At 35.7% G+C, this 12,975-nt stretch overlaps 1 protein-coding gene across 11 annotated transcripts in view; it reads right to left on the bottom strand.

Moving 5' to 3' along the window:
• The window catches only part of Ikzf2 (IKAROS family zinc finger 2), a 161,814-nt gene that overhangs the window by 28,921 nt on the left and 119,918 nt on the right, over positions 1–12,975 (bottom strand). For all 11 annotated transcript variants that reach the window (XM_074071645.1, XM_074071652.1, XM_074071653.1 and 8 more), the window contains one exon: positions 5,633–5,770. In XM_074071645.1, coding sequence (XP_073927746.1) covers positions 5,633–5,770 — 138 coding nt within the window. The remainder of the gene's footprint in view (positions 1–5,632; positions 5,771–12,975) is intronic.

The following is a 12,975-nucleotide window of genomic DNA, read 5'->3' on the forward strand; positions in this document are numbered from 1 at the left end:
ATTAGTTCTGAAATGAGCAGCCTCAATGTTGGCAGTTCTACCGAGTCGTACCGTGAATTTTCATATCTGCACATACTTAATACTCAAAATGAAACCTGTGTGTGGGAACTGTCCCACACCGCATCCACCTCAACTCAGGTGGTCTGTCCTAAGTTCAATGAAGCTCAGCTGAGCTGAAAGCAATGATTTTGGCAAACTCTGGTCTAACGTCTACTTTACAAGATCCCTTTATGTCAAAAATGGAACTGTGTTCTATCATACTGGCAATAATAATAACTGACTCATAATAGGTGCTAAGTACTATTTTAATAATCTATTTAATCCTTTCAACAGCCCCATGAAATAGATGCTATTACTATCTTCATTTTACAGATGGGCAAACAAAGGCCTAGAGAGTTCAAGTAATTTTCTCAAGGTTTACAACTGGTTAGAAAAGAACACTGGGCTCTGCTATTTGTAGACATGCTTTGAATGCTGACATCCTGTAAACCATTTTGACATATTTGTAAGGTCTGTCATGGCGAAAAGCCCTGATAAAATTTTCCTCAATTATATAACCTGAATGTTTTTGCTTTCAGGAATCTGGATGTAACTCAGCAAGTGTTTCTGGATCTATATTGCTTAAAACACAAAAATACATTCTCTAAATATCTGGTATCTCAATTGCATTAATCACATGCTAAGACATTTATTTAGGCTTAAGGTGTATCAACGTGCTAACAGCTTCACTTGTTTGAGGAAACTTCACAACCAAACATCTTCTTTGACCTTATTTGAAGTTATAACAAAGATGAAGATGTGCTTACGCTTGTATTATATCATTATTTCATATTGTTAAACCATAAAGGCAGAGCCATAAAACAAGCAAGGCATGGTAACACACAACTGCAATTCCAGCACTTAGAAGGCTGAGGCAGGATGATCATGACATGAAGGCCAGCATGCGCTGCGTAGTTAAGATCTTGTCTTACAAAATCAAAGACATAGCTATTTCTTTCGTTTCTTTTCCACCAATCAATGTAAAATTCAAATTCCAAGAACTAGACTGAGGGATCTACATCAGTCACAGGGGAAAGGTGGCTAATTGGACTGACTCTTCCATATAGCACATGCAATGGAGAAAATTTCTCTAAAGGAAATGGGAAAGAGAGGCAGAAACAGATGTTTTTTTTCTACAGTTTTTCTCCATGTTGCCGAATATGGAAACAAAAGTTTTCCAGATATTTGAGTTATTTTCTTGGTTGCATGTGACAGCGAGGACACTTGCTCTGCTGAAATGAAATCACCTTTTCCATGTTCTTACTCATTTTCATGGCTTTTCCCTCCCTGTCATGTTCTCGGCCTGCTAGGTGTCTCACTATATATTCACCCACATGGCCTTAGGTTATGGTTTGGACATGATTCATTTCCCCAAATGATCATGTGCTAACATTTGGTCCTGAAAGGTGGGGAGAACTTTAAGAGATGGGACCTAGTGGAAGGGCACCAGGGGCATGGCCCTGTGAAGGAATTAATGCTTTCTCTCAGAGTCTCCTAGCAGAGGATTACTTCCCAGGGAGCAGACCATTGTGAAAGTGCAAGTCTGGCCCCTCTCTGCTCCCATTTCCTATCTCGCCATGTGACACTTTTGTACATGAACCCGAGTTGTAATGCTAAATGCCATGAGGCCCTCACTGGAAGATGATGCTGACTCAGGCTCATGTGCCCTAAAACCACAAGCCAAAAGAAGCCTCTTTTCCTTGTAAAGTACCCAGCCTCAAATATTTTGTTATAGCAACTCAAAATGAATTAAGGCATCTTATGAAGACCTATTATTTCAAGCTTCTACCTATATAATGATGGTTGCTATCTCTTTGTTTCCTACACAGACTGCTCTCTAGAGCTTACTCAATTTTCTGCTAGACAGTTTAACTTGGCTCTTATGAGCACATTAAATGATATGTTCAAGGCTGGGCACTGGTGGCTCACGCCTGTAATCCTAGCTACTCAGGAGGCAGAGATCAGGAGGATCAAGGTTTGAAGCCAGGACGGGCAAACATTCCATGAGACCCTACCTCAAAAAACCCTTCACAAAAAAGGGCTGGAGGAGTGGCTCAAGGTTTATGCCCTGAGTTCAAGCCCCCATACTGCAAAAATAAAAAAAAAATAAATAAAAAGATGTGTTCAAAAACTGAAATCTTCCTTTTCTCCCCTAAATCTGTCCTGTTTTCCTAATTCCAATCCCAATGAATGACACTAAAAACTACTTTATCATCCATGTTAGATACTTGTGGCAAATCCTAGATTTTTGTCCTTCCATCCAGTTACCTGCCTCTCCCTACCACAAATACACATGGAGGTACCCAGTGTTTTAGATTCTGTGTGTGTACTTGTTCTCAAAACTGAACAGACTTGAAAAATGAGCATAAAGATAACATTCAAATAAGATAATCCACTATAAAAACCAATTTATTGTTATCTTTCCCCCAAACTAAAAGTCATAAAATTCCTTCCTTTCCCTCAAGCCCTATAAGCATTTATAAGAATTTTGTTTCTACCTCCAATATACACCTCCAGTGTTCCACTTTGTTCCCTTGTCCTGTCATTGTCCTTTCATCTTTTATTTTGCACTATTGCTTCTAGTCTCTTCCCACACCACCCCCTGTGCCAGGAAGATTTCAATCCTGTATTCTCCACTGGTCACATTTTTCTTTAGAAGACACAAATTTGATTACCTAGTGGCTCCATAAAATTCAATCACCAAATTACCATAAAAGGCTCTGCTTTGGCATTACTACTTACTACGTCAGTCTCATTTCCTATTACTCCTTTAACTCAAATCATGTACAATGTTAAGGAATCTGTTAATGATCCTTTGTATCTCCATACCTCTTCTCTTCATGGAATATACAGTGTCTGTAGATATACGCCATTTTTACTTCTCCTTCATGGTCTGATCACACACTGCTACATTTAAGTTTTAAGTTTTCCATTGCTTCTAATGGAGAAGTCTCTTGGAGAACTGTAGACACATCTTTACTACAATTTTTGCTTCATTTCATTTTATTATTTTTTAAAATGAGTGTATTTCCTATTAGGATATAAGTATATGAAAGAAACTGCATCCATCTATCCTTATATCCCCAGAATGTTCCTTGGAAGCTGGGTATGGTACCTCACATTTGTAATCTTGGCACTTGGGAGGCTGAGGCAAGGGGACTGAGGGTTCAAGGCAAACTAGCTACGTAGAGAGTTAGAGGCCAGCTTGAGATACACAGTGAGGCCCTGTCTCAAAAAACACAAAAGTGTTCCATAAAACTAGGCAAAGAACAAACCCTTGACAAATATTTCCTGAATGAAGTAAAAAAATGCTTCCTTTTCATCAGACACTTACTTCCTAGAAAAGCCAATATGGGATGAACATGTTTTAGAAATGGGAAGCTAGGGAAAATAACTGTCAGACATGAAAAACATTCATAGAGTTAATGACAACCACTTTGATGTCAACCCTAACTCCTACCACTAAAAGGGAAGGGAAGAAAACAGATAAGATACAGTAGGTTGGGAAGAGAGGAAAAGAGATAAATGGGAATTTCATTGTGACTCTGTTTAAAAGGAGACACATGCCAACCAAGTGTATGAGAAAAGATTAACGATGAGCTCCAGTAGCATTTATCAACTCCTACCTCATACAGTAATTCTCTATTAAGCATGTTAATAAAAGGAAAGGGTTGTTGATCTCAAATTATTATTACAACAAACATAGAAAAATACAGTATGAAATGGCATTATTCCTGTGGCTGCTGTAGTTAAAGAATAAATATACAAGTCTGTGCATAATACCAAAACCTACCCCCATCTTCTTGGCTTTAACCCTTGCTCAACCAAGAGCACCTGTCTCCTTCATATTCATCCCCAATCTGCACCACCTTCAACACTACCCGTGCTTGGTAAGAATGAAGAAATCTAGGAAACAGGGCAATACTGAAGCCCCAGTTACTTGGACCACGTGTTGTTTTCTCTCCCCAAATTATGACAGTCATTCTAAGAAGGTCAGTGTGCCAAGAGACAATGTTGATTATGATTATTTATATATTCCTTACTTTCCTATGAAAATAGAAAGCCACTAAGGAGAGATACTACTTCTTATTCAGGTATCTATCAGTGTGTAGCTCCATAAAAAATGAAAGTAAAAATAAATTAATTTTCAAATGTGTTTCAATCAAATGCCAGAACTGCAATTGGGAAAACATTATATGGAAAGGCTGGTGGTGAGGCCATAAATGTCTCCAGAAAGCTGCAGCATATTCCCGAGCCTCCATCAACTCCATGCCGCCAGCTACTCTTCACCCCAACAAAATGGTGTTCTAAGTAGGTGAACGAATCCTCTAATGCTTAAGTTAATACTGGAAAATGACAATTTTACTGGGAATGGCACATTTGTTGCTTCTTAGTATTAATGGCCTGAAATCTAACAGCAAATGAACAATCTGGTGGCTCTTTGTTATACACCAAATCACATTTAATTCTCAAACCAAGCCTATGAGCGACTCACTCAGACACCATGTAGCCAGACCAAGTTTACTGAAATCCAAGGCCCACTGATTTATAACTTCTAGTCTCTGGGTCCTATGCTGTCCTCTTACATCCAGGTAATACAAGCTTGCAATATCAAATTTATTGATTTGAAATAGAGAGATTTATAAAAATATTAGTTAATACTGGTTATAATATGAAAATAAATGACTTAATCAAACAATCAGTGGAATTAAATCAGATTTTTTAGGTTATAGAACCTATTCTCATACAAGAAAATGCTTAAATTATTTAGGATAACAGTGAATACTTAAAATTAAAAGAAATCGCAACTCAACAACAATAATCATTAACTATTTAATATGCACAGCTCCCTAGTATATTAAAAACAACCAAAAACCCATAAATGATCATTGAGCTATGTCGAAATCAATAAATGAATAAAATGTTGAAAGTGACTAAAGCAAAACACTACACATTTAAAGAACTAAAATTCATTGCTATCGTTTGTAAGGTTGATTTAATTAACTTTTCAGGAATTGAGAATTACTAATTGATAAACATTAGCAACTACCTTCCTATCTGTCATAGAATATTGTAAAGATCAGGATGTTTTGTTCAGAAAATGTTTATTTATGGAGGGAGATGGTGTCTAATTTTGGTCTACATTATCTCTTGCACATGTAGAATACAAAATTACTAATTTCTCAAAGAAATCAAAATAGATTGGAAAAGTTTTCAATTACATCACTGATCATGTACCTAACAGAGAAGAAATAACGCAAAGAATCAACTCCTTCTTTTAGGAAATCTACAAACCTATGTGGAACCATCTGTATCATTTAATTAGAATATTTTCCTTTGGCATATTTAAGCCAGTGGCCATTATTATGTTAATTCAAGTACGTTATCAGATATAATTGGGGAGTATCACAACTCAGTATAGCTTGTTTGCACCATATCCCAAAACTTAGCTCATTTCAAGTGCTTGAGAAGATAATCCCATACAAAGTACTATGGTCTAAAATTGTTTGAAACAGAGTAAGATTTTATCTTTATAAAGACAACAAAAGCAGAACAGGAGGGAATGAGAATCACAAATGCTCTTTCTACGCACCATGGTGACTCATGACCTGCCCAGCAGCCTCCATGCTGACATTCTGGAGATAGTTGTGGCAGCGTTCCTTGTGCTCCTCCAGTGAACTGCGCTGCTTGTAGCTTCGTCCACAGTAGTTGCACTTGTGAGGTTTACCCACTGTGAAGAAAGCTCAAGGTTAGCGTGCTGGCTCATCCACGTCTAAAACAAAATTAACAACTAGCTTTTGATAGTTTGGGGTAAGCATTTGTACGACGTTTACACCTAAATCTCTTCCTCCTCCACATTCTCATTTAGGCAAGAAAAAAGATAATACATTTCTACTAAGAGTAAAAGACAGCAAGAAGATAGGTAGATTTTTACCTCTGGCAATAGGGGAAATACTGAATCAAACTCATACTCTGACTGTATTCCTGACCACGAGGGACTGATGACCAATTTTAAAATTACCTGACTCTTTCACACATTTACTCTTACACAATTATGTCAGCTTTGACTCATTCGAAAGACAAATCAGGGGTATCCTACATAAATGCCGAGTAATCTTTTTCAGTATGTGTGTGTTTTGGTAAGAGCAAAGAATTTTTCTGAAAAAATACTAAAATGCAATCATTTGAAATGTCAATGCTTAAACAAAATGAGATTATTCATGGGTACCAAGAAGATCAAAAGGAATTCAAGTGGTGAGAAAAGTTACAGATAAAAGTAGAGTTTCTCTTTTCTTTCCATCCTGATAGTAACTGTTCACACATGAAAAACTGTGCAGCGAGTAAGTACATTCTCTCCCATCAGAACTGCTTTTCATAATACCAAGAGTTAGCCTAGAAGGCACTGAGTCAGGATTATCAACAATAACTACTGAAGTCATAACATATTTAATTACCATGATAGTGGTATTTTCAAAACACCTGTCATTCAGGAAATAATTTTGTTCCTAATAGCCAGGGAACCATAATCTCAGTACATCTATTAAAATATATACTGTGATGACTCAGCAGACAACTTTAAAATTTTTGATTGAAAAGAGATGAGGTATGTTTTAATGTATGATTACTCATAAGGATTTTAGAGAGCACTTCAATTCTTGGTTTTAAGTGGACACAGAACAACAAAACACAACAGGTGATCTGTGCCAAAGTCCTAAGTTATAAAGGACACCATGAATCAGGCCGGTGTCTCTCATTCGACTCCCACAGGAATCATTTAGTTTTGCCCAGAGAACAAACAGACAACTCTTTTTTCACAACTGAAGATAGCATTCTTAACTCTAGCTACCTTACAAACCCAGGTGGTGACACTGGTCACAAGAGAAACTAAAATACTCTAACAAAGAACAGTATCCAAGGCTGCCTAAAAAAAAAATAAAAACAAAACAACCCCCCCTCCAAATCAAACCCTCAGATTCTATGAGGTATACATACATTTAAGTCAGTTATTTCATGAGCATAATTTTTTTTTTTGTAAACCATCTTAAGTAAAGGCTATTTAAAGCACGATTAGTTGCTTTTAAAAATACTAGGCAAAGTACCATTTTTCAGAAACTTATTTCTGGGAAGTGTCTTTGAATGTTGTGCAGAATTTATACCACTTACATTAAAAAACAAAAGGAAAATTTTTGCTCAAAAAACTGAAAATAATCTAAATATATTTGTATGTAACTACTGCAAATCATGGGAACTATATAACAAAAAGTCCTTGTTTGCTATTAGAATTACTCATCATTTTGTAGAGTATGAAATAGTGATGAATTTATACTGAATAAGTCTAGTAACCAATCAATACTTATTAAGCACTTACAATGTAGTTACTAGTCTACTGTAAATAGTTCAGATTTCTCCTGGTCTTTCCTGTTCTAAGTCCTGTTTTATTGTGTCTTATGGTACCTGTGTTTTACTATGAACAAGTCCTCCTATACTTTCTTCCCCTTACTTCTATAAGTAACTTTCATACCATCAGGACCTAACGGAAACATGGTTGCAAGCCACTTCCCATGACTCCCAACTCTCTATAAAGTTCCAATGCACCTGGCAAGAAGAGACTATACTTGTTACTGCTGTCAACTCATTTTCTAGCTCTCATTTCTGAAGACTATCTTACCTGCGTTACTTCTGCTTCTTCTACTTTGTCATTAATTTATCTTGAAACATTACTCCTACCTCTTCATCTCATCCTGCCCACAGTGGGCCCAACAGGAATTTGAGTAATTATTCTAAAAGTATAATCTCAATTTTTCCACCTCCTATCTCTACTTACTCCAATAATCCAAACACTGTGTGACATGGTAGATTTTGACATGTCTTATTCAATCTCTAAGAAATTGACTCTGCAAACACTGTACCTTCTCTCTCTCCCTCTCTCATTCATTCAGCACTTATTAAAGACTACTATAGGCAGGCATGATGACACATGCCTTATAATCCCAGCTCTGGGGCGGCTGAGGCAGGAAGCTTGGGAATTCTGGGCCAGCTTGGGCAACATGGTGAGACCCTGTCTCAAACAAAAACAGACTACTAAGTACCAACACTGACACTGTCATGAGGCTAAAATAGAAAGTGGAAAACTAGTTCTCATTGTGATTATCCTCATGCACCTGAGCCTGGTGAGAAAAACAGACACTAACTATATGAGCAATATATTACAGATTGTGGCAGCTCTAATGGAGCAAAAGAATGGGGTGTGTTACAGCACGGGGAGCTGACTTTAGTTTGAGGTGGTTGGAAAGGATGGGCTGTCTGCAGTAGGAACATTTAGGGTAAAAGATGAAGGAAACACAGTAGTCAGAGAATTTCGGGTGGGACCAGAGGAGAGGCAGAATTTCAGGACTTTATGAGAAGTGTCATCATTTATTTTCTCTCACATACTTAGCTCTTTCAAGGACCACTTTTCTGCCTTTACTACTCCTTTGAAAAATTTTATTCAACCATCACTAACAATTCTTGCTAAATTCAATGACTCAGCCACCTCCACAAGACCATTTTCTTTTAGTTCCTTATCATTATTTCTTAAAACTAAAGTTCATGAATATACTGTTTATATTTCTTGTGTATATCTCCTATTTTAATTTCTGAGATCAGATTCTGTGTTCACTCTCACTGGCTTCTCATCCTCTTCCCACTTTGCAAATAGATAGAGCTTGTTCTTGGTACAAGCTCTTCCTCTTTGCCCTCTATATTAAATCTTCACTTCTATGAAACACCCATATCATGCTTGGAACAACTTCCCATTGGTAAGCTTCTACTGATCATTTAAATCTTCATTCAATGATCTCGGCACTCTCATTCATGTAACGGGAACAGCTTTGTCCTTTGTGATCTCACAGCACTTTGTTCATTCTCTGTTGATCCACTGCTTAATTGCATTGTAATTATTCACCTAATACCTATTTATTTCCCTAGTCCAAATAAAGAGTTCCAGAAGGACAGATACTGTGTCTTACTCAATTTTGAACTGATAATGCTTATGGCAGTTATTGAACATAGGACACACTCAATCTGTGTTTGCTGAATGACTGTATTTTCAAATCCATACTGCCTTTACATATCTACCTCACAGACATGCCCCTCTAAAAATCAAACCAACCATTCAAAACAGCCCGAGCCATCTTGTTCCACAAAACTCCTTTCTTCTTCTAATTTCCCTTTTAAGTTAGTATTACCACTGTTCTAATAATAAAGAGTCATATATGGCAGCCACTTTTGTTGCCTACTACTTCTCTTGCTTTCACATAATTTCTAAATTCTACATGCTCCTTTAATGTTTCTCAAGCTTATCCCTTCTTTCATTTCCAATACTAATATCCCAGTGTAAGCCCTCACTATTACAAACCTGGACGAGCATAACAGACTTCCAACAGGGTTCCTCTTTTTGTGTGTAATTATTCTACTCCCTCTTGAACAACCTTCAATGCTTGCTAATTTCTATTAAACAAATCTCTTCACCTGGCTTTCAGCACCCTGTATAACCTGGCCTCACCTCAAAGCACACGTTCCATCTTCTACCCCAGGCTCTAGCCCAAACTACCTTGTGCTAAACACTTCTGAATTTTGCTTTTGTTCAGAATGGCTTCACACAATTTCTGCTTTTTAAATTTTTCTGAATCTGGCCAGGCTCTGATGGCTCATGCCTATAATCCTAGCTTAGTTGGGAGGCTGAGATGGGGAGGACTGCGGTTCAAGGCCTGCCCATGCAAGTAGTTTGCAAAACCCCATCTCCAAAATGACCAGAGCAAAATGGACTGGAGGCAGTGAAGCCCAGTGTTCAAACCCCAGTCCCACCTAAATAAATAAATAAATAAATAAATAAATTCTGCCTCACTGGAATTCCCTTCCATCTAAAAGTGGTCTTTCTCATTAAAGAAGTGTAACTGCACTGGTCCCCATGCTGAGGACACTTCAAACATCCTATCTTGAGTTATTTGTGGTTTTTGTACATGGCATTTATACATTCATTTTTCATTTTGATCTCCCATGTTAGAAAGTGACCTTGAGAAATTCAAACAATATTTTGTGTATCTTAAATAATCTTCAAAGAGTTTAGTATGGTGCCTTATTCACAGAAAGCAGTAATAAATGGAGTTTTCATGAGAAAGATAATGTCTTCATTCTTTAGTTTTGCCTCACCAGATTTTCTTATATAATTTCCAATTCCAATACACATATAAAAATTTGAAAAAATTCACCAAAAATCATTCATAATTATACCATTCAGAAATAAATGTCTGGTATTTTTGTATCATCCTTTCATATTTTTCTATGCACACAAATATAAGTTTTGTTATGAAACTGGGTAATTTTGTACACTGCATTTTATAATCTGTGCATTTTACTGAATGATTTATCTTGATACGTCCCTGCTATGAAATGATATTTTGATTCCTGCCATTAGGTTAACCGTTTTCTCCCAGATTCTAGAATTATGGTAATGTTGAATCACTTATCTGGTTAGCGTGTTAGCATTCTAGTCCTTTTCTTTTTTAATTTAGTGACTTTTTTCTTTTTTACTGAAGTTATATATGCCCATACTTGAAAAATAAAAAACAAATAGTATGAAAGAGCATTTAAGGAAATGCATACTTTCTTCCCTGTCTGGCCCCCAGCAATCTAATTATAATCCATAAAAGCAACTGTTTTCAACTCCTTCCTGGAGTAATTATATCCTCATTTCTAAATAATGTATGTTTTTCTTTATTTATCAGGTGTAGAGATTAGATTGTCTTTTGCTAAGGATTCAACTTTCTTATAAATATCCTCTCATTTCTCCTTTTCTTTCAATAGTTATATAATAATTTAATTAATATTATAAAAAATGGAAATTTCCATTATTAATGAAAATATTAATCATAATATTTTCATTATATAATTTCATAATATTTATTATGAACTAAGTATCATAATATGTTACTTAGTTCAACAGCAATTACAGTTCATTTTTTCATGCAACTTTTAATTTTTCCTAGTAATGATTATCTCATTTTTAACTTTTCTTGGTGTTTTTGTACATAGTGCTACTTCTCCCTCCTCCAAAATATTCTCACACCTAATAATAATTATTCTAAATATTCAGAGTCCCGAACAATGTCTCAGGTCTCTGTCGACTCCATTTCCCTCTTGTTCCTATTGGAACAGCTGTTGTGTTGACACTGAGCTTTGTCTGCCTCATGACTGGTTCCCTTGATTACCTAAACCCTATGTTTTCATCTTACTTTCTTGGGTATAGAATTTTAAGGTTAGAAATCATTTTCCATTAATATTTTTAAGTTTTGTTCCACTGAGCTAGTAATCTTCAGTTTCTGATGCCAGAGCCAAATGTAGCTTCATATGCAGACTGTTTACCAGAAACAAATATCTAAAATATGAGTTATGTGTCTTTGGCTTCTGGTCTCTAATTTAGCTACTTGTCCTATGCCTCTGAAGAAATGTGTTTGTGCCATATATAATAATATTTATAGAATACATTACATATTATATGTACACCAATAATACCTACAGATTGTTATCAGAATTACAGATATCTGAGACTTTGGCAATTTAACTTTTGTATTTGGTATAAATTAAGACACTTACACTATTTTTCTTAAAAAGATGAACATCCAGTTGTGCCAACTGTAAACAGTATTCTTTCAGTCAAACACAGTATCAATACCTTTGTTAAAAAATCAATTGACAATATATTTTGGGATATAGTTCTAGACTCTATTCTACACTATTAATCTCTATGTCTATCCTTAAATCAATAGATCAAGTCTTCTTACCAATAGACTTAGTCTCTAAATTAGGTGTAAGTCATCCAACTTGGCTTTTTCAAAAATTTTTGGATATTTTAGGTCCTCTGCATTTCCAAAGGAATTTTGGAGTAAGTTTACCACTTTCTACCAACAAACACCTGCTGTGATGCTGACTGGGATTACGTTGAAAAGGCAGGCTCAATTTCAGGAGAATTAATCTTAACAGCAGTGAATCTTCTAAACTATGATCATATTCTAGTTCCCACTTGTTTAGGTGTTCTTTAATTTCTCTCAGAAATGCTTCAAAATTTTAAGCATATTGTTCTTATACATATTTACTAAAACTGAATTTGAGGTATTATATATTTTTGGATGTTATACTAAATGGCATTGCTTTCTAAATTCCAATGTTCAACTGCTAATTTCTACACATACAAATATATATTATTTCTTGTCAATAAAAGAGATATCTGCACTCCCATGTTCATGAATTGTAGTATTGGTTGGGGTGGTGTGTGCGCATGTGTGTGTGTGTGTGTTCACAGGTACATGCGGTTGTGTGTTAGGGAACTGTTTGTTAAAGGGCAGAAAATTTCAGTGTGATGAGAGGATTAAGTTCAAGAGAGCTACTGTGGTATACAGTAACTATAGTTAATAACATGGTGACTATGGTTAACAATAACATATTATACTCTTGAATTTTCTGGGTGAGTCGATTTCAAGTGTTTCACCCATAAAAAATAATAAAAATGTGAGTAGTGAATATTTTAATTTTCTGGATTTAGCCATTCCATAATATGTGTATATATAAAATGTCATGTTGTACATGACAAAAATTCTTTGTCAGTAAAAATATTTTTTAAAAGAAAAGAAACATACCAGATTTCTTTATATTGATCATACATCTTGAAGCCAAAATGAAATCACTAATTAGTTTTAATTTTTTGTTAGATTCCTTGGTATTTCTAAATAGGTGATCATATCACCCAAAATTAAAGACCACTTCATTTATCCCTTTCCAATCTGTGTGTCTTTTGTTTCTTCCCCTTTTGTTACTACACTGACCAAAATTCTCAGTATGATATCTAATAGAGTAGACAGAGAAACATTCTTGCTTTGTTCCTAATCTTATGGGAAGTTT

The sequence above is a fragment of the Castor canadensis genome, chromosome 4 (assembly GCF_047511655.1).
Source record: "Castor canadensis chromosome 4, mCasCan1.hap1v2, whole genome shotgun sequence".
Lineage (NCBI taxonomy): Eukaryota > Metazoa > Chordata > Mammalia > Rodentia > Castoridae > Castor > Castor canadensis.